The 21,347-nt window shown below is 41.9% G+C and overlaps 3 protein-coding genes across 4 annotated transcripts; 2 read left to right on the forward strand and 1 right to left on the reverse strand.

The window, feature by feature from the left end:
• Positions 1-1,643: 1,643 nt before the first annotated feature.
• On the reverse strand, positions 1,644-9,154 carry cxcl8a (chemokine (C-X-C motif) ligand 8a). Of its 2 annotated transcripts, none has more exons than XM_079338320.1 (4): positions 9,085-9,154; positions 2,270-2,402; positions 2,073-2,159; positions 1,644-1,948 (listed from the first exon to the last, which is right to left on the reverse strand). In XM_079338320.1, exons 1-4 carry the CDS (start codon positions 9,098-9,100, stop codon positions 1,936-1,938), a joined length of 249 nt encoding a protein of 82 aa, XP_079194446.1. In that variant the 5' UTR covers positions 9,101-9,154; the 3' UTR covers positions 1,644-1,935. The 2 variants fall into 2 exon arrangements, with proteins under 2 accessions (XP_079194446.1, XP_079194445.1); XM_079338319.1 differs by lacking the exon at positions 9,085-9,154 and adding an exon at positions 2,571-2,928.
• Positions 8,734-11,489, forward strand: LOC306820471 (C-X-C motif chemokine 10-like). Its single transcript, XM_079338321.1, has 4 exons — positions 8,734-8,981; positions 9,114-9,243; positions 9,380-9,466; positions 10,278-11,489. Exons 1-4 carry the CDS (start codon positions 8,930-8,932, stop codon positions 10,288-10,290), a joined length of 282 nt encoding a protein of 93 aa, XP_079194447.1. The 5' UTR covers positions 8,734-8,929; the 3' UTR covers positions 10,291-11,489.
• Positions 11,490-14,037: 2,548 nt separating this feature from the next.
• Positions 14,038-20,938, forward strand: fbxo10 (F-box protein 10). Its single transcript, XM_079338499.1, has 11 exons — positions 14,038-14,217; positions 14,636-15,246; positions 15,615-16,427; positions 16,621-16,770; positions 17,552-17,688; positions 18,400-18,470; positions 18,616-18,768; positions 18,848-19,198; positions 19,291-19,601; positions 19,830-20,017; positions 20,536-20,938. The coding sequence occupies exons 2-11, from the start codon at positions 14,662-14,664 to the stop codon at positions 20,714-20,716; spliced, it is 2,940 nt and encodes a 979-aa protein (XP_079194625.1). The 5' UTR covers positions 14,038-14,217; positions 14,636-14,661; the 3' UTR covers positions 20,717-20,938.
• Positions 20,939-21,347: the final 409 nt, after the last annotated feature.

Consider the following 21,347-nt stretch of genomic DNA (forward strand, 5'->3'; position numbering starts at 1 on the left):
GAGCCAACATTAGTTTCCCAGTTTCAACATTTCATATGTTGTCTTTGTGCCATTTTCATCAAAGATGTGGTTAACAAAGCATTTCATTGTTTTTATCTATCCTGACTTCATAGGAACTGGGGCTGTAAATGCAGGGGTGGAGAGGTTGGTGCAAAGCTTTTGCCTCGTGTTATAGTCTGATATCCTACCGACAGACCACATGACATTTGAGAACCACTTAACATTATGGGTTTATTGGTTTAATTAAAAAAGATAAAGCTCCTGAAACAATGTGTGAACAATGTTATCTGCACAGTCTTCGACATTCAAGTTTGTGTTTGCATGTGATATCCACTCAGGGTTTGGCCTTATAGCCAGACAGTGTGCTTGTTAGACCATCAGTCATGCAGTGTGGGTGGAGTGTCGACTCTGATGACGTTTAGTTCCATAAGGAAGTAGAGTATAAGATCCATGAAACACCTGAGTACTAAAAGATAAGGGATTGTTTTGCCAGGAATAAATACTTTGAGATTTGATAAGTTCTGTGAGTTGTATTTGTTCTCTTTGTGACATAGTTTACATGTCAACTCCAGGTTTCTTTCACTTCTCAATGCTTGCAAGATCTTCCCCTTCCATTCAGCCATTCGTCCTTTCTTCCCCCAGCAACCTTTTGTCCTGGGGGATTTCGAGGAGGTCCCAGGCCAGATGGGATACATAATTCCTCCAGAGAACTCTGGGTCTAACCCGAGGTGGGCTTGCCTGGAAAACCTCAAAAGGAAGGCGTCCTAGAGGCATCCTAATAAGATGCCCAAACTGTCCCTGCCCATCAGCTCATACACAATAGGTGAGGGTTAGAACGGTGATCGACCGGTAATTCGACTATCATGGTTTGGTTTTGTTCTGTATTTAATCCTGTTTTAGTTTTCATTATTTCCCTCGTGTTCTGTGTTTGCATGTTCCTAGTGTGGTTTACTTTAGTCCTTAGTGTGTTTCCCTGTATCCTTGTGTTCTTCTATGTTGCCTGTTAGTTTATTTCCTGTCTTGTGTTTTAAGTCTAGTCTTTAGTGTTTCCTGTTTTATTTTGTAGATCTGGTTTTGGTAGTGGTGTCAGTGTTGGGTTTTACTTTGTACATGTCCAGAGTGTTCTGGTCTTGTGTTCTTTGTTCCTTGTGTTTCCCGCCTTTGTGATTACCCTGATGTTCCTCACCTGTCTCGTTAGTCTCACCTGCGTCTGATTACCCCTGGTCTATTTAGTCTCTGTGTTTGCCTCAGTTTCTTGTCGGTTCATTGTCATTGTCCTGGAATGTGTTTCATCTCCCTGCTCCCTGTGTTTCTCATCGTGATTTTTGGATTTCTGTTATTTAAGTAAGTTTTTGCCCTTTTTGTTAAAATAAATTAAGTTATTCTGCACTTGGGTCCTCCTCCTGCTTCCTACCTGCTACAACGTGACATCGACCTTCCCTTCATTCCGTTTATAATTATTTTCCTCTTCTATCTTACCTGGGAACATCTAAAGCAGTGACAAAGTAGAAGACGATAGATGTGCCTTTATAATGTGTGCCCAAAAGTTGACCTTTTGTGTCTGAATACATCCTGGCAACTGACATGTAACGCAAAGAAGAAATTGATAGCATTTTAGATCAAAGAAACAGAGGAAGTCCAACTTTGATTTAACTTCATTTATTCACATCAAATTGTAAACAAGACAAGTGAATCCAATACACCAGCACGTCATAAATATATCAATAAATATTAATTTACACATTTTAAAGACAAGTAGACTTACAGTAACTCAACAGTGACATTCAAACAAGCACATAATTGTTTGATACAAACATGAATTCATTCAGGAACAGAATGAATCCTCCTCTACAATAAATAGAATAAATACTTTTTGGTATGTTTGGTTTGTGCAGGATTTAAGAGTCATGATGTACACGTCTCTCCATGGTCTGCTCAGCGTTTTCCGCTGCAGAGAAAAAAGAAACAGAAAAATAATTATTAGTTGATGAACTTTTTGGGGGAAAATATCCAGATTATTTGATTAAATAACCCCTAAATCCATGTATCATGTTTTCATGACTTGTACATACCTGGACAGGATGTGTTTAATCACTTTCTTCACCCAGGGAGCTTCAGGGTCCAGACAGACCTCTTGGCCTGTGTTTTTCAGAGTGGCACTGCAACACCAAGCAAAATTCAGTTAGCAAAAGCCAACAAGAGACGATGGCCAAATCTCTAACTTCAGCACACTCTCCATGAGATGTAAGCTTTGGAAAAAGGGCCTTACATGATCTCCATGTCATCGCAGTGAGAGCTGGCAGGAATCAGTTCCACCTTCTCGATGTGGCGGCCGATGGGTTTGCTCTCGGTCAGGATGCAGCGGCAGTGCAGCTCCACTCCGAGGCTTCTCAGACTCATTCCTGATTGGGCGACAGGAGACACATGAGGTTACAAAGTGCAACAGTGTGTACAGATAACTCTGAAAGCATTGAGGAAAAGAAGACTGGAGAGTGTGCACAGTAGAGAGAGTTCAAATGCAAAAGGAAGAAAACTTCTAGAGTCAACTCTCGGAAAATAAAAAGCCTTACCTTCACTGATGGTCAAAAGGGCCAGGAGCACCACAATAGAGGTGAAGACGACTTTGTTGCTGATCATGTTTCTTGCCTTTTACAACGTCTGCAACACTTCAAACTGAAGGATAAGAAAGCTCTCTGATAAAGCCTGTCGTAAAGTAGAGCTAAAAAAGTTTCTTTTTTCCGCCTTCTTTTTCTTTTTGGCTCACTTCACTCTCTCTTCAGCTTTTCCTGTTCTGGCTTCAGCTGCTTTCTCGCTCTGCTGTTTGAATCTAGCGCTGGAAGGAGAAGCCTCTCTCCTTTATAGCCCGCTCCTGGAAGTGACTCATTCCCCGTGCTGATGCATGTTGCGCAAACTTGGAGAGTTGGGAATTTACACGGTGTGGATTTTTGACTGACAGATACAGGAGCTCATGGGTCTGTCACGTTTGTTACACATGGACTTATCTTGTTGGAAAATCACTGTGACTAAAACAATGTGTGACAATAATTTGTTGGAGGAACACTTGAGAGTAAGGCTTTGTAATATCGAGATTTCAAATGCATCATATAACACACACCATTACTCAGGGAAGGTCACACATAGGCTCTGAAGGAATTCACTAATCCAAATATTGCAAGCGATAAAATCAACAAGAATGCAAGATCTGATTGAGCTAAATGTGTTTAGTCATCAAAAGTTTAATCTTCAGAAAGTTGTATCATAAGTTCGTCTGTATTTGGACAGCTGGACAACAGTGCTATAAAAACAGTGAAAAGAGAGATAAACACTTCCGTGCATGCCAGATAGCCTTGTTTATTGCTGATAAACGTTGAAAGGAAGGAGCCTGCGGAAGTTTATAAAAGTGTCCTCTGGTCTCCTGTCAGTCTGTCTCATTCCCTCTGTCTCTACCTGCTTTATTTTTCTAAATATTTTTTTACCAGAGAAAGCCACGTAGCGCCTGGGTTTCCATGATGATTCTGCCATGCAAAAGATAAGTAAATGAATTCTTTCATGTTTGCAATCTAGGAAGAAAAGAAGGCTGCACACTTTCTCACATGGCACAAAATGTTTTGATTGATCACGTTTTCAACCAGAGGTCTTCTTCAGGTGATTTTTTTAAAATGTATTTTTTATCTTAAAAGGAGGGGGGGGCACCCCCAGATATTTGAGATGTCCTGAGGTGAAACACATCTACAATGATCACCTTTCAAATATAACATCAGGAAAAGGCAAAATACTTATTTTCATAATGTGTAAAAATGAAAATATATCTAAAATGACTAAATAACGTGTGAACATCTCTTTACATATTAATGGTTGTTTTTTTGTTTTGTCTTGGTTGTTGATGATGCTTTTTTTCATTAGTGAGGTAAATAAGGTTCTCACAGTAGGTATACCTTTCTATTTTTCCTGGTGTTATATTTGAAAGGTGATCATTGTAGATGTGTTTCACCTTGGGACATTTAGAATATCTGAGCACACCTGTCACCATCAGCCTGTTGGTGTTGATGTCAATATACCTGGGTGTGGCCCCCTTCCTTTGTAAAAAAGATCACCTGAAGAAGACCTCTGTTTGAAACGTGACCAGGTAAAGCTGTTTGTGGCACGTTAGAAAGTGTGCGGGCTTCTCTCCTTCTGAGGTCTGCTGATTTTGTGCTGCCCTGTATGCAACTTACAAATACAGTTTGGAATAACATACAGTTATGTTTAAACCTTTAAAATAAGCAAAGGGGGACATGATTGTTTTTTATATATATATTCTGCACACCTACCTTCTGTGCCCTTGAATGCAACACAAACATTTTCAAAGCTCTCGTTGACAAGAATTTAGGAAAAGAGATCAGAGAAAAGTTGTGTCTGATCTCAGTTGGAAGTCTTCTGTATAAAAACACATAAATGGCGTGCTAATGTAGTTTAGTTCAGGCGGTAGAGCAGGCGCCCCATATATACATGGTTATGTTTTTTTATACGCTTCTTGTTTTCACTCAGATAAAGCAAAATAAATTTTCCTTTAAGGAAAATGACGCTGGAGTAGTCTCTCTCCAGCGAGCTAATTCAATCATAATTATATTATGATATTTAGAGACAGATGCATCGTAGACTGAAGCAGATCGCTGCAAGGCGAAATGATACTCAGGAAGTTGATAAACTGACATTCCTTGGGAAACTGCAAGAAGTGTGCCAAAAAAACTTGTGGGACCTAATCCTGACGCAACCTCGACAAGCTCCAACACATCTGTCCTTCCAGTCATCATGTCACGTCACATAAGCCTTTCTCACACAGCAGAAGGAAGTATGGAGTAACTTCTGAGCGGGTGGCCTAAACTTGCGGTTTAGTCCGTTCTGATGTTGCCCTGATTAAACTACATATGTGCTGATTGACAGCTTCCGAACGTGGCACCTGAGCATGTCTGTCAATGGTCTGTGTCTGCTTATTTCTATATTAAAAAGGAAAGGAGATGTAAAATCTCAGACAGGCTGGAAGTTATGATGAAATCATAAGTAAAACTATGCATGTCCATGTATGGTCAGCTTTACTTTAAATATACTGCAATGAAAAGCAGAAGTGAAAATAAAAAGTGTTGTGATACATCGAGCCCGACACGGAAAGTTTTTAACTCCATGTTGAGGTCAATCAAAGGTTTTTGGTTAAGATCAGTGACTGGCATCATGTGACCAGCATAACAAGGGACAACATATTATTATTGCTTTTTAAATCAAATTAGAATTCCCCTAATTCTACTCTGAGATACTGATAGTGAAACGTTAATACCAGATGACTTTAAAACACATGATGCCAAAAATGCATCTCAAGGTGCTTTCACACAACGCCTGAAAACATCCTGGATTTGGGATGTGTGACTTCAAGCAGTTAAATTTCACCATTAAAGCCTCGGACTCTGTTGCTTTGTTGGCTATTTGCGGTTGTTCATTCTACATCATGACGTTGGCTTATAACTCGGAACAATGGAGCCTTTTCTGTCTTATATATGAGATCTGCTGCCATAACTGAACAGTTAAAGTCATTTTTAAAAACCCATTTATTTTCGTTGGCTTTTATCTTTAGTTGAGTGTTTTATCCCAGCAGCAGTGTCCACGAGGACTTTGACTGTTATTTAGTCCTTTAACTTATTTTTAAAATTTCATTTACATTTCTTTATGATGTTGTGCCAAACTGACTGTACAGCACTTTGGTCCGCTGATGATGAATGAATTATTGAATGATTTATTGGACAGATTTACTTTCAAAGAAACAATGGGGAAACAAGCCTCACGTAAACAAAGAGGAAGTATGAGGCAGTTTCACAGGATGCTAAAGCTCGAGGTTTGGATATTACAGAACTCCCCTTCCTCGTCCCCAGATAAAAGTTTTATCATTGCAGAACAGAAAACCACAGAATTTAGGAACATTTTCAAACCTAAATAAACTCAAGTGGCCCAGCATCAGGATAAGGTTTCTTGTTTATAGGGACAGCATGGTATGATAACATCTTTGAGGGATGTAGTTTTTTTTTGTTTTTTTTTAAAGACCAAAAGTCTGCGGGTAGGTCAGTTTAAAACTTTTAGATATTAATCACTCGCACAAGATAAATGGCAATGTGATGAGCACAGATCATCTTCAGATGAATACTGTGATACCTTGAGACGTTCTCTTGCCTAATCATGCTGTGTAAAAATGTTTTTGGATGTTATATCTATCTCGACCTTGATGAGTCTCTAACTTTTCATCTTAAATTCACTCGTATTTTCAGGAGTGAATTCATGTATGCGGTCATGCTCCCCTCGAGAGGAATTGCTTTACTTTCCTGAGAAATGTTTCTTGTGGTCAAAGCGTGTCCAGTGGCCACTTCTGTTTTGTGATGTGTGTGGTTTTTTTTGGCATATCAGCTTGAATTAATGACAAAAACAGTAGGACAGACACGTGAAAGGTTGAGTGGGACAATATGTAGTTTGTGGTTTGTGGCAAACCATCTTTGAAGTTCCTGTCAGGAGATTTTAGCTGTTTGTAAAAGAGTCTGATATCAATGTTTAGACCTTTACCTGAACAACAAAAGCAAATAAGACCATCAGCAACAAGACTTAATATTTCTTTATAGTTCTTTTGAATGCCTAAAACTTCTTCTACTGCAAGCTGCAGAAACATCATTATTTTTATATAGTCCACAGAGACATTGTTGACAAGTGAAACATTTGACTCTTTAAAGAAATACTGATGTGATTTTTTTTTTTTTAATTGAATACACACTGTCAACATGTACAGTGCAATACCAGCAAAGAGATAAGATGAACTCATTTGTTCACAGAGGTGGTAAATGCAAAGTTCCTCACTAGGGCTCTAATGCAAGATTTCAGGTTTAAAAATTGCTATATAAAATATAAAAAGAGGTATTTACCAAGTCCAGTGGCACAACTCGTGCATTCAAGTACAAAATAAAAACAACCTGACTTTGACACAGATCTTCTAACTTTGTTCTGGCTGGAAAAAAATGTCCCTAGATTTATTTTATTTTTCTGTTATACTCTTGGGCCAATTTAAAGTAAGGCAAAATTGTCTCATGCTTGTTCTTGTATAGTTCACATGTTTTTAAATGTTTACTTTGGCTGAAGAGAGAAAGGAAATGATGGGGGATGACCTGCAGCAAAGGGCCGAGATCGGATTTAAACCCACGGGCCTTTGCAGCGAGGTCTACGGCCTCCAAACACAGGGCGCGCAACACGAGCACAAGGCTATCTCGCGCCCCGTCCAGAGGCTGCTGAAGTCATTTTTAAAGGTGCTTCATATTTCCTTCTTCAGCTTATGCAAAGCCTTGCATAATGCTGTATAAAAGTGTATAACTAATAGACCGGGCATTGCTGTTATCTTGAATGACTCATATGGGAACAAGTTTACTATTACTGCCTTACAAAACCTATAATGTGTTACCTGCACACAAAAGACTGAAACCAAAGACAAGAGACGGCTCTCCAGACGTTGTAAACAGCAGTTGGGAAAATCAGGAATGAATCACAAACCGGTCATGTCCAAGTCTTTTTTTTCTTCCTATTAAGTCGTAGCCCTGAAAGGTGTGCTCGAGCAGCACAGTGCTCTATTGTAATAACTAACAATAAGTTTCAGCTGGATTATAGTTTGACTGTTGTTAGTCTTTAACATGAGGAAGTGAGAGTCTGCTACAGAGAGACTCAGAGGCAGCAGGGCACCAGGGATTACAGGAAATGTCGGGGACATTTTTGGATTGACAAACAGCTTGAGGTTAGGATTGAAGAGTCAGAACTATTAACCCCTCACTTACAAAAAAAAACAAAAAACTGAGTTGGGGTTAATGTGTGTGGCAGTGGGTGTTCCTATAGGGGCTTTACATTCCACATGTGTAACAGTAATCACTGCTCTGACGTTGTGCATCATGTCAGAACAAGATCACTATGTTCTCATAACTTTCCCCTTTATGACTTTTACACATTACAGGCCTATAGTAAATGGCAGGCTTGTTTCAGTTCATGATTATAACATACTCAGAACATACTTACATCCCTACTAAATGGTGTGTGTGTGTGTGTGTATTTGTTGAAAGGAATATACAGAGCCTCTAATTGACTTTACATTGCATTCACATTGTTTGCACTTGAGACTTGTCCGAGGGAGAACAGAGGTGACATGTCTCGATGATGTTGCAAGGTTTGTAAGGTTAGGAATTAAGACAGCTGTAATTCATAATTCTGAAATATAACAGGAATGGAGTCAAATAACATAAATAGTCTGTTGGATAGCCACTGATATTTATCTTGCAGATAAATACTCGCTCACTCACCCCTTCTGCAACACTGCAGGCAATTTTCATGGGAGACTTATAGAAATCTGTTTGTAGATTCTGGTAAAAGACTTTACACAATCTTTGTAACCAAACACATTCTGCTGGCTTTAGTGACGACTGCATAACGGCTGTTTGGCAGAGAAAATACACAATTCTAGCAAAGCGGCCTCTATAAACATGACACTACAAAATGGTATGCTTGCTTGTTCAGTGAAACACAGGACAATTAGTGTGAAAATGATGCAACCTAAAGAATTTTTGTTTGTTTTTATTAGCCTTTATTAGGTCCCTGTCATTACATTTCCCATAACTCTTGATAATCAGTATGTGAGAATTGTCACTGTGAGAAGTACAAGTGGATTCAGGCCAGAAAGACAGACTCCACCTCTTGATGTAGCAAATTTCCTCGGAAAAACCCTCCTCTCATTTTCAAGGACAGAAAGCTTAAAAAGGGATCTGTGAATCAGACCTGCATCCCAGTTTACGGCTGCAGAGGGAAGAGTTGAGCTGTGTATGGATGTCTGCAGTTTGCACTCATCCTAAGTATTACATTGTATCTCTGATATAGCCTCCGAGCAGATATGACTGTCATCACTATTGTGGCCCTTCTCATTTTCCTGGCTGTCCCTCAAGGTGAGTTTTTGTGCAAATATTCGATTTTCATACTCGCAGTGCCTTACAGTACTTGTTGCCTGCATGCTTGTGATATGCATTTAGCACGAGCTGTATGCTTCACCTTGTTTCTGATCCATTGACGTCCTTCAGCAATCAGCGTCAGTAATTCAGACTTCCAACGATGCCAGTGCATCGTCAAGGAGAAGAGGCCCATTGGACGGCGTATAGGAATGGTGCAGGTGTTCCAGCCCAACTCCTTCTGCCAAGACATGGAGATCATGTAAGTCTTTGGGCCAAAGATAGATCTAGTTTTTCTGCATGCTAATTGGTCATAAAGGCCTCAAAAAACACCTTGAAAGGTCTTAATATAAAACAGTGTTGTTCATGAAATCTTTTGCCTTTCTTTGATTCTACAGTGCCACCCTAAAAAAGAATGGGAAAAGGATTTGTCTGGACCCTAGTGCTCCTTGGGTCAAACTAACTCTTGAGAGGCAAAAGGCTCAGTAAGTGTATCCTCACTACATTTTAATGATTGTCAGCAAAGCAAGAGACGTTAAAGACGAGGAATTGTTCATGTTGTCCGCGCTTGAAAGCAGCGAGATGCTTAGACAGAGGCACATTTGTTCTCACAAAGCATTTACAACATGAGCAGCGACCTGACGCACACTTTATTGCTATTTACTGGTTGAAGTATGAGATGAGCTATAAAAGATAAGAATGTTTTTAAGAGCAGTAAGCTGGATGACTATGTGTAAGTCACTGGCTATATGAGCAGCAGTAGTTGCCTTCTAGGAATTCATGAAACAACAGGGTTGAATAAACTAACAATGACTTTAATTTGGATAAAACTTCAGTTTTGCATGTTCAAATAAGTCCAGAGCTCCCCAAAATGTGTTAAGTTTCTTGTTCTGAATCCACTCGATCTTGTCTTTGATCATGCCCCTCTATTTCAGCCCTGATCAGAACAGGCTGTTTCTGTGTCTGTAGCTTTAAATGCAAATTAGCAGTGTGCGACCACGCCCCTTTGAAGGGAAACGTGTCTCTGGCTTTCGTGCTCCATGCCTTTTTGTTTATGGTGAGAAGGCAGACTCAGAGGGCAGAACAAACACCTAGCTGTGGGAGTGTCACCTACCTGGGGGAGGGGTTGTACTGCCCTTTGTGATGTCATGAAGGGAAAATATTTATAGTAATGCAGCAATTTCACGTTTCTTTTTTTCTTCTTCATGATAATTTGCTGTGATTTTCTATATTTAGAAATGTTTAACTGAAGTGAGATTGTCTACCTGAAAACATGCATTTTTTTTGTTTCTGTAGGCAGACGCTTTGAAACGCGAAAGAGAGAAAAGGAGATTTCAAGACACAATTTCATCCCTACCAAGGTCCAAAGTGGAAACAAGGAGTGCACTTACAGAGCACAAAGAGCTCATTTTCGCTTGATGAGAAACATTTGTTTTGCAGCTGGTGTGAGAGTCAAGAGGTTGTGCTCAGATTATCTACACAACTTTTCAATAATCTGAGTGTCTTCTCGAAAGGATGGCAGGTTAATACAATCCTATTTTCTGAACAATATGCACATACAGTATATGTAACCATCAAATATATGTTTTGTAAATGCAGCAAAATGAACGTTTAAATAATTGTGACAAAAACTGTATTAAATGTCAGGAAAAAAAAAACTTAAATTCATGTGACTACAGGTTACTTGATCCTTGTCTTTTGAGATGTTCAGAAAATAACTTCTCCATGAAGACTACTCTGTTCCATCCTGTTTTTTTTCTTCTCTAAGTTTGTTGATGGCTCTTTTTGTTGTTTCTTTAAGAGAAACTCTCCAAACTGACTTTCTTGGGTTGATTCATAAATGAGGACAAACCAGCAGCGTTGCATTGAGTTCTCAGTGGAATAACATCGCCACCTCTTGGACAGATGTGCACACTGTCAGGACTAAGAACAACCCATAGATGCACACTCAGTGTGGGATTTTTAAGGGAAAACTTTTTGCCCAGCTATTTGCAATTTAAAAGTAACAAAACAAAAAAAGTTGTTCTTTTTTTTTTATCATTTATCTCGTTTATAATATCAGTGCTGGTGACCTTGGAAAGGTCTATATACACGTGGAGTAAACTCTAAACCAGAAAGAGCTCACTCTAAATAAATGAAGGAAATTCAAACTTTGGTTAAAAACAAATCCGTCATGTACTCAAATATAATGCCTGTGCTACCTTCTGGTTCCTGGGGACATCCTGCAATTTTAATTAGGCTAACTAATTACATGTGGGCTGTTATGTCCATTTTGTTTGTAAAATTATCTGTGAACTTTGTTGTGTTATTCTGGAGACTGTCCTTTAAACTGTAATTGTAAATTAGTTTTATGGTTCCTTCTTTTTTCGTTTGTTCCTGCTTTAGGACTGCAGATGAAATGTAGCTTTTGTGCTAATTCCGGCATATTTACATGGATGCTATTTGTTGATATGTTGATTAATGCCTCTGTCCTAATTAAATAAAAAAAAAATATGCATTTGAATTTCACTCTCACTCTTAGCAGTTTCATGGGAGGGCGATAAGTATGAAACAAGACAAAGAAAAGGAAACTTGTAAAATTCCTCAAGAATCCAGATTTAAAAAAAATATGCTCATAATTTTTTTTTTTACAGGTCGCAGTTTGTAAACCCAACGTGCATGACTTTACTGTGCAGTGTCTGTAAAGGACAGATATTCAAAGACAAAGTTACAAAGGGTACGTCTAGTATCCATTTGGAGTTGGATAAATGAGGTGTGCTGTTAGATATAACTCAGTGTTGAGTAAAGATTTTAAAAATATATATTTGCAAGCCAGGTCTCAAAGCACCTGGGGAAGTACAGTGTGTCTCAACAATCCTCTTTTCTTTATACTGTCTTGTCTTTCTTGCATGGTACTAACTCTGCAGCCACTCCCACCTGTCCTCCAGTCACCCAAGTTTTCCCACCATTCACCTGATCATTACAGCCACCAGCACACCAGCTCAATCAGCCAAGCTTTATCTAATTCCTGCTCATCCGTGCAATGCAATCCAGACAAGACTCAAGATGTTGAGTCACGGCTGACTCTTCACGTGCTTAAAATGTTACCCAATCAACATTTTAAAGACTTAAACAAAAATAAAAATCTGGGGCAAAATGTAACATAAACATTTAGTTTAAAAGTGGTTTCAGACATACAGTAAAATTATTATCACTTATAGCAGACCACAACATTTGTTTTAAATGCAGTTTTTCACAGCTGGATACTGAACAAGATGTGCATTGAGCTGGGGGGTTCTGGGGAAAAAACTAATTTTCTCCAACATAAGGCTTATTGCAGAACACTGTGGAAAAAGCAGCAACACACTACATCCATACAGCCCATTTTTGTGATCACACACTTAAAGACAATTGTTTAATTTAATCTATATTAGTTAGGTTCCAATCCTTACCTGTGGTTATGGGCCTTAGAGAATCAGAATACAGATGTTCATCAGGCCTCACAGTGGAGGTGAACATCGAACACTGAAGAGAATTGGTAAATGGTAAATTGACTTGAGCTTGTATACGGTCACACTGACACGTTCACACACTGATGGCAGAGATTCATGTTACGGCAGGGGCGGCAGTAGCTCAGTCTGTAGGGACTTGGGTTGGGAACCGGAGGGTCGCCGGTTCAAGTCCCGGCACGGACCAAGTCCGGAAACTGGTCTGGTAGCTGGAGAGGTGCCAGTCCATTTCCTGAGCACTGCCGAGGTGCCCCTGAGCAAGGCACCGAACCCCAAAACTGCTCTGGAGCGCTCGCTGTGGGCAGCCCCCTCACTCTGAGACCTCTCCATTAATGCATGTCACTGGAACCCTGTTTGTGCATGAGTGTGTATCTCGGCCTATGTGTGTGTCATTAGACAGAGTGTAAAAAACCGAATTTCCCCTCGTGGGATTAATAAAGTGTAACTTCTTCTTCTTCTTACCATCCACACACATTCATGTTATACTGTCTAACTGTCAAAGTTACAGTGGAATTTGTAAACATGTAACTTTTGCATGTCGACTAAGTTGTATTCCTTTTTTATAATGCATGTGTCACCAGGGATTTCTAATGATTTATAACATGTACACCATCCCACATCTTTAATTAGAAAGACCCCAAGTGTATTCTTTATATGACATTAAACATGTTTAATTATTATTTATTTGAGGGGAAATATAACGTAAATACAGGAAAATATACTGACATTGACAATAACCTGAGAAATAAACAATAACAACCCATTTAACGCTTCATTCTGTCCTGGTTAGGAATGTAAAGATCAATCGTAAAATCATGATCAATCGATTGAAAGGTGTCAAGATTCACATCGGTACTCTGAAAAATGAATCTCAATAATGTGGATGCACCACCATCTTTCAATCAGAGGTGTGGGAGCATTTTGGCTCTCCTGAGACAGAAAATGAGACGATAACAGACAGACTAAAACTTTGTGCAAATATTGCAAGAGAACAAAGAACAAACAGCACAACCAACATGATGCAGCATTTCACCACAATGACAAACTCCGATAACTTCCCCTTGTTGTGAGAGGGAAAAAAACTTTAAAAAAGCCAAACCACAATCACTCATCATCTGTCATCCGTCTCATTTTGCAAAATAAGTTGTGACAGAATCGTACTGTGAACACTGTATCGTGAATCATACCGTGAGCTCAGTCGACCTCTTCATCCCTGGCCCCATAGGCTGCCATATGATTTAGCAGGCTGGGGACAACTTACCTTACATTAAGATGTAAAGAGGATGGAAATGGAGTTGGGATGCAGAACACTTAAACCAAAATTAAAGTACAGTGAAAGACCTTGACTGTATCAAAAGTTGGATGCACACATGTGAGAGTTAAGATGTGGAAGAAGGACTAGATTTAACCACATTATTAATGCATTGGATTGAAGCAGTTAACAACAATGTTAACAGCAGCTCTGCAGTCCATAGGTTAACACCCACCTTCGGAGGCGGAAGACAGCCCAGCTCTCCCTCAGCTCTGCTTGTTTCGTGTCGCTGCAGACTGGGAAGCAAAGAAAAGCAGCTGAACTCCATTTCTGTGGCTCATCAGCAGCAGCACTGTTCTGAACTCTGCAGGCAGCGAGTCTGCACAAGTCGCTGTCGAAAGACATGCAAAGATAGAAAGAAAGAAAGATACGATGCCTCTCTGGATCTCGAGCAGACATGTGTTGATGGATGCATGTATGGAGAGTTTTTAAAGAGGTGAGGCTTTCTTTAAATGACGTTGAAGATGCTGTTTAAATCGCCGTGTGAAGTGGTACATGCTAACGTAAGATGCGCATAGTTCCAAAATAACCAGCGACAAGTCACATCGTTTGCAACCCTTTAATAACATTTTTAAATGCTCAATGTCAGTATACTGAAGATAACGACGTAAACTGGAGGAAAGAAAACTACATGGCAGAATTTTAACCATGCATTTTTCGCTAAGTGGTGTTTTCCTGCTAAAACGACACATGCTTGCAAGTGGTAGCAACAGCTAGCCACTGTAGCGGTGATACTATGTGTGCTTTATTATTTAAAGCCCGTGTTTGTCTGTGGTGTTGTTGTTGTATAATGGTTGGCGCGAGCGGTTTCCTATTGTGCTAACTTGCGCGTGCGTGTGACCGTCTGTCTCCAGGTGCTCTCCCCGTTCCCTTGCTCCCCATGGAGGTGGGCAGCCTCCCTGTAGAGCTCTGGAGGGTTATCTTAGCCTACCTTCCTCTCCCTGACCTGGGCCGCTGCTGCCAGGTGTGCCGTGCCTGGCGCGAGCTCGTCCTCTCTCTCGACAACACCCGCTGGAGACAGCTGTGCCTGCGCTGCCCCGAGTGCCGGCACCCCAACTGGCCCAGTCAGCCACACCTGGAGCCCCCGTCCTGGAGAGAGGCCCTGAAGCAGCACGCTCTGGCCACCAGGACCTGGACTCAAAACGGACCAGAGCTCCAGTCCTCTGCCTGCCTGCTCTTTTTCCGTCGTCGCAAAGACCGCAGGACTTGGCACGTGGGGCCTGGATGCGAGTTTGAGACACTGCGAGGGGCCCTTGGGGTGGCGGGGCCCTATGACCGTGTGGTTCTCCATCCGGGAGTGTACGAGGAGCAGGCTGAAGTGGTGCTGAAGATGCCTGTGGAGCTGGTCGGGCTGGGACGTCTGGGAGAGGTGGCTCTTCTGGTGTGTTTGGAGCAGCAGTGCCCGACTGCCAGGCTGTGCAACCTGGTGTTCATGCCACCCTGGTTCTCCACTGTGGTCTACAAGGTACAGAAACACACACAGCACTATTCAACAGTTGGTTCATTCTAATGCAAGGTGTAGAAAACACTTTTATTTCTTGGCAACTTGCATTGATGGACCCAAAACAAATTATTAAATAAACAAAAAAAGGCTGAATATGCTGCTTTTAAAAGTGTTTTATTAGTAATTGCTGCTTTTCCAACAGTTTTATCTTTAAATGCGCAACCATGGCTATGATAAACAATAAAGTGCTCTTTCTCATGTGATAGCATCTCGTAACGTAACATTAACCTGCTCATGCCTGAAGTCTTATATATACAAAAAAATATTTTACTTGTTTTCCTTGCTGAATCTATTATCGCGATCAACGTTGACTCCTGTCTTTGCTCTAGACATCATGGGGACATGTCCAGGTCGACAACTGCAACTTCGAGGGAGCCCAGTTGCAGATCCGCGGCCCGGGAACCTGCCAGGCTCGCTTCTGCTCCTTCTCAAGAGGCAGCTCTGCCCACCTGGTGGGGGTCGTCCTCAGTTTGTTTGACAGCTGCGACTTCTCGGGAAGTGACACCCCGTCGGTGACCATTGAGGATCCTCCAGTTTCAGAAAGGAACTGGGCTTGTAAACACTTGGCGGCTCTGGCTAGGACGTTTCCATCTTGTGGCGTGTCCGGGAGTTTCAATTGCCCTTCATTATCCAAAGGTGGGCTTAAGCAACTCGGAGCTAATGATAAAAAAGAGCCAGTGAGCCTAGAAGACTTTCAGAGGAGGGCTGGGATAGACCCTGTGTGCCAGGGCACGGTGATTGAAGAATGCTGGAGTGATGGAGAACGCAGCGAGGGAGAGGAGGAGAATAGAGAAGGAGCAGGAAATAACACCAAAAACATGTGTGCAATGGATTACAAACTCCAGTGCGACCACCATGGCCTTTCCCATTTGCTCAAACCTTTGCCGGATGGCTCCCTGCCACCGGCCTCCTCCCCAGACCCCCCATCTGTGACCCCCGAACCCCTCACCCTGCAGCAGGAACTAGACAGGGACCCAGTGGCTCAGATGTTGGCAGCCTCCACTCTTGGCTGCATCCTCAGACGCTGCCTCTTCAGGGAAGGGAAGGGTGGTGTGCATTTGTCTAACTACGGACAAGCTCGCCTGGAAGGCAACATTTTCCGTGGGCTGAACTACGCCGTGCGCTGCGTCCAGAACTCCAAAGTAAATCAGATCAAATGAAGCTTTTTCAGAGAAATGAATGTCACTTAACACGTTTGACTTTCAAATTTAAGGCAGCGTGTATGTTTGAGGGCTGTATCAAGTGACGAAGTAGCTCAGATCATGAGTAATTGATTAGTAGTTTCTCCTCCAGAGTTACCTGAGCTGCTCTTGTTTTTCTCTCCCCCTCCTTCAGATAGTGATGCTGAGAAATGAGGTGTGCGAGTGCCGGGCCTCAGGGGTATTCCTGCGCCTCTCTGCTCAGGGCCTCATTGCAGAAAACAACATCCACTCGAATGGGGAAGCGGGTCTGGACATTCGAAAAGGGGCTTACCCGATCATTGTGGTGAGACCGATCGCTCGTCTGCTGAAGTGAAAAGTTAAAAAAGGAAGTAACAAGTGATGTCCATGTTCGACTAAATAAGGTTGAAACACATCGTTGTGTCATCTCATGGTTAGTTTTATGCAGCCGTTTGGTTGTGCCCCACATACGGAGCAATAGTCCGGGTTCAAATCCAACCTGTGGCCCCTTTCCTGCATCCTGCTCTATCCACTCTCCAGAAATAAATGTTCAAAATATGGGATGTTAAGAAGCTGACATTTGTATTTGTAGCAGCATGAACACTTAGAAAATGTTCCTGCTCATAGTCCTGCTTTTTACAAAGACTATAAATAAAATGGACAACACAAGAGCAGGCGAGAAGTGAAGCCAAAAGTTTTAGCTCTCCCCATGTGCTCTAGCGACATCACGTTCATTTTATTCTGAAATAAGGCTTCTTTCTCGACATAGTTAGCGTTGTTAATGTTAGTTTGTGTAGAGTCTTATGATGCTGATTTATGCCCAGCCGTGATTTGGATTTGATGCAAAATCAAACTGACGTAACGGCGTGATTGAAAGCTTTGTTGTAAAATGCGGCTCGAAAACGTCACAAACACGAACACAAGAGTCATTCAACTTTCCATAACTGTGAGACTTATCCATAACTTCGCTCCAAATGACATCACACAAGCCCAATGCTCATTAATAATACTCGTCTCGAGTGTATTTTTGCTTTAATTTAGTAAAACAGATGAAAATGAAGTTTTTGTTCCTTTTTAATACAAAAGTCTTTTTCTGTCCTCCACAGTGTAACAAAATACACAGTGGTTTGCGATCCGGGGTTGTTGTCCTTGGCAATGGAAAAGGTTCAATTCGGAGCAACAAGATCTTTAACAACAAGGAAGCAGGCGTGTATATTCTCTTCAGTGGGAATCCTGTGGTCAGGTGGGTCGGACTCTCAAAACATCCAACCTGCCCAAAAAACAGTCAAGTGCCTCTTTTTCCCACAGTAGCATTTGGATTGTAGTCATTGTAGTTCTTACCCCATGTAGAGTTTTCTTTTCTTTACCAGGATGAAACTAAGACATTTGAGAATGGTTTCTTAATGCATCAGATTTCAAAAATATTTTTCAAAGCCATCACTGCAAAAGGATATTTTGACTCATAACTGAAAAGCAGATGTTTTCCTGTAAGCCGTTACACTGCTGCTGGGAGCCAGAAAGCCCAAAACCACCAGGGTCCTAACACTGAGGCAGCTCAATGGAATGATGCCATCCTTCCTTTTATTGTTTTTAAACCTGTGCTTTACCTTCTGTAACTTGAACGAATACCTGTGAAAAGATGTTCAATTCTTGTCGCGTTGAACTCAGAACAAGATCAGACCGTCACTCTTCTTAACATGTAACATGCAAAAATGGAGTTTCATATGCCTTGATAATACACACAGATAAATCACTGCTGCAGTTCAGCTGGTCATGCTTTGCTGCTGTACATGCAGTAGCCCGACAGTTAAAGTAGAGCTGTGATTTGAGCAGGGTTGTGTAATGTTGTGCCTTTGATAACCAACCAAGCCAGATGTTTCTGCATAAAGCCTGAACCTGTCTCATGTTTGTTCAGATCCGCTCATTTTCGACCTCGCTTTTTTTTCCTCCTCAGTGGGAATCACATCTTCCAGGGCCAAGCGGCGGGAATTGCGATAAACGAGAATGGAAGAGGAATGATAACCGGTGTGTTTCTGTGCCATCTCCTATTTAAAATTTCACGTCAACATATAAAACTTTTTTTTTTTTTTGTATTTCCCCTCATTTCAAGCATCATCTGTTTCTTGGTTATGTATTTATTTTCTTATACATGTAAAAAATGTCCTTCCAGAAAACGTGATCAAAGAGAACCAGTGGGGAGGTGTAGACATCCGAAGAGGAGGCGATCCAATCCTGAGGAACAACTACATCTGTTACGGATATTCAGACGGCGTTGTGGTGGGAGAGAGGGGCCGTGGTCTTATAGAGGGAAACCATGTCTACTGTATGTGTTTTCAGCCTGACAGTTACAGCATCAGACATCATCTTGATACAACAACTCATCCCTGATCTAATCCTTCCAGGTAACAAAGGCTGCGGCGTGTGGGTGATGTCATCCAGCCTCCCGCAGCTCCTGGGAAACTACGTTACCCACAACTGTATGTATGGGCTGGCCGTGTTCTGCAGGAAGGACCCAGAGAATGTCGATGCCAGGGAGGGAAACTGGTCCGGGCAGGAGAGGATTGGAGGAGAAGACGGCAGCGGGGAGAGGAGGGGGGCGGAGGGAGAAGGCAGAGAGGGGCAGGAGAACTTGAATGAAGAGGGCGAATTGTTTGCATGGGAGAGTGATCTGGACAGTGAGGATGAGCGCCACTCTGCCCGGCGTTCCATCAGTGTGGCCCTCGTGGAGAGCAACTGCATAAACTACAATGGAGGTGATTTGTTGACCTGTTGAAAAGCAACACATTCTACGGTGCACAAAGTTGTTGTCGCTGAATTCCTTCATCTCTTCTCTTCCTTCCTGCAGCCGTTGGTCTCTACGTGAAGAGCAGTGAACCCCTAAATGTTTTTGCAAACCTGGTAAACAGTAACCGCGGCACCGGCATCGCTGTGCTGCAGAGCAGTCAGCTGACCCGGCTGGTTACAAACTGCATTCTTGAGAACAGTCGAGGTGGTGTTACTGTGGAGAAGGACTGCCGAGTGGAGCTTCGTGGTAACGGCATCTATAAAAACAGTGGCCATGGAGTCACTTTTAGTGGCAACGGGCAGATTGTGGAGAATGACGTGGTCGGAAACCGGGGTTATGGGATCCAAGTCTCTGGCAGCGTGGACATTAAGGTGAGACATTAACAGAGACATGAGCTTGGAGCACTTTCAAAAATGTTGTTGGGTTCTGACGCTGCTTGACTTCATGAGGTTGGTTGATGGTTTTTTTCGCTGTTTTTATGCTTTGTTCTTGAGTATCCTTTTGCTTGTATGTCAAAAATGATTCAAGTTAATATCATTATTCTCGTATCTCGGATGACGTCACTTATGTTTAAGGTCTTTTCATTTCTTTCATTTCAGGTGTTGCGTAACCGCGTCCAACCTGCACAGGGCAGTGGCATTGCTGTGCTGGGCCCGGTAAAAGGGGTCGTTCATGACAATCTCTTGTTCCAGGGCCACCCTGGGAACAAGAAAATGCTGCTACATATGGATTCTGGCAATGACAGCTGCGTGCTGCGCAACAACAGTGTTCTAAGGCACAGTAACAGGTAACTAGGCAACCAGAGGAAAGAGCCAGAGATTCAAAGAACAGCAGGCACTTTACGGTCTCGGTTTCTCTGCCGTCCTCACACTTGACACACTTATCACGCATACAGTATCTTCAAGCTACACATCATAGGCTTTGCAGTCCTGTACTGAAACTTTTATCATTTTCACTAAAAGAGGTGAACATTGTGTGATGGATAACTGTCGAACATTGTGTCGGGTATTATCTCTCAGGCATTGTTAGAGAGCTAAAAGGACGGTGAATGTTTTCACTTTGCTATAGGGGGCTAGTAGCCGAACTCTACATGGATAAAAATATATTTTTAAAAAAGTCCTCAATACATGCTGGATATCTTATTTAAAGGAGCAATACGTAACTCCGACACTTATTCCCCCCCTCCCCCTCCCCTCTAGAGTTGCTGTGCACAGGTTGATGTGTCGTGAACATTGAAGCTTCAGTGTTTAGCCAGCTCTGCATCAGCCTTGAAACTTTACTTTCTCATTTTCTTTTTTTTTTTAGCTGTACATCTGCTCCCTCCTGGGTTTTGGAAAACCCTCCCCCTCGTCCACTGGCCAGCTCCCCCTCAGGCCTCTCCTCATCGCAATATCCTTCACGACTTGGGATTTCCATGACGACTAGAATCAGCGCCACTGTGGAAAGCGGTTGCCATAGTGGCAGCATGTTTTGCTCCATTCTGTGAACGCCAGCCAGCACGTAGAAACCAATTTTTAAAGGACTCGACAACTTTTGCCTGAGCACACGTGAAAACATTGGAAACGCTCTGACCCTCCTGGTGAGGTGGAGTAACCACTCCAAGAAGCAGGAAGTTACTCAGAGTATAACCACTAAAGGGGACATCCACCTTCCAGTGTGTTGGGCTCGCACATTTTGTAAATGTTAAAATCATTTTGTGAATCTTCAATCATTTTGTAATTTTATGATAAATATTCCTGTGCATTCATACAATTAAGTGAAACCTGAGGGGGGAAAAAAGTCAAGCACCATTACCCTCCTACATTTCTAATCTAAAGCTTTAACTAACCGTTCTTTTTAATGCAGATTTCATGTACAGACCTCCTGTCGACTTTGGTGGTGTTTTTGTTAGTTTGCTTCTGACGCTCCTTGGCTAGGAAGTGCACATTTATAAATCCTAACAGGAGTTGAAGGCTTCAGAGACGACCGCTTGAACCATGTTACTGTAGCTGCCATGCTACCATCATGTTACGCAAAGCTATGCCTCGTTTGACCTCTTTAAATCGACGATTGTAGCTAGGGAACAACTGTAACTGTGTGAGGTGTTTATGCAAAGAGGAAAAAAAAGGAAAAAACTA

This window comes from Symphodus melops, assembly GCF_947650265.1.
Source record: "Symphodus melops genome assembly, chromosome: 2".
In the NCBI taxonomy this organism is placed as follows: Eukaryota; Metazoa; Chordata; class Actinopteri; order Labriformes; family Labridae; genus Symphodus; species Symphodus melops.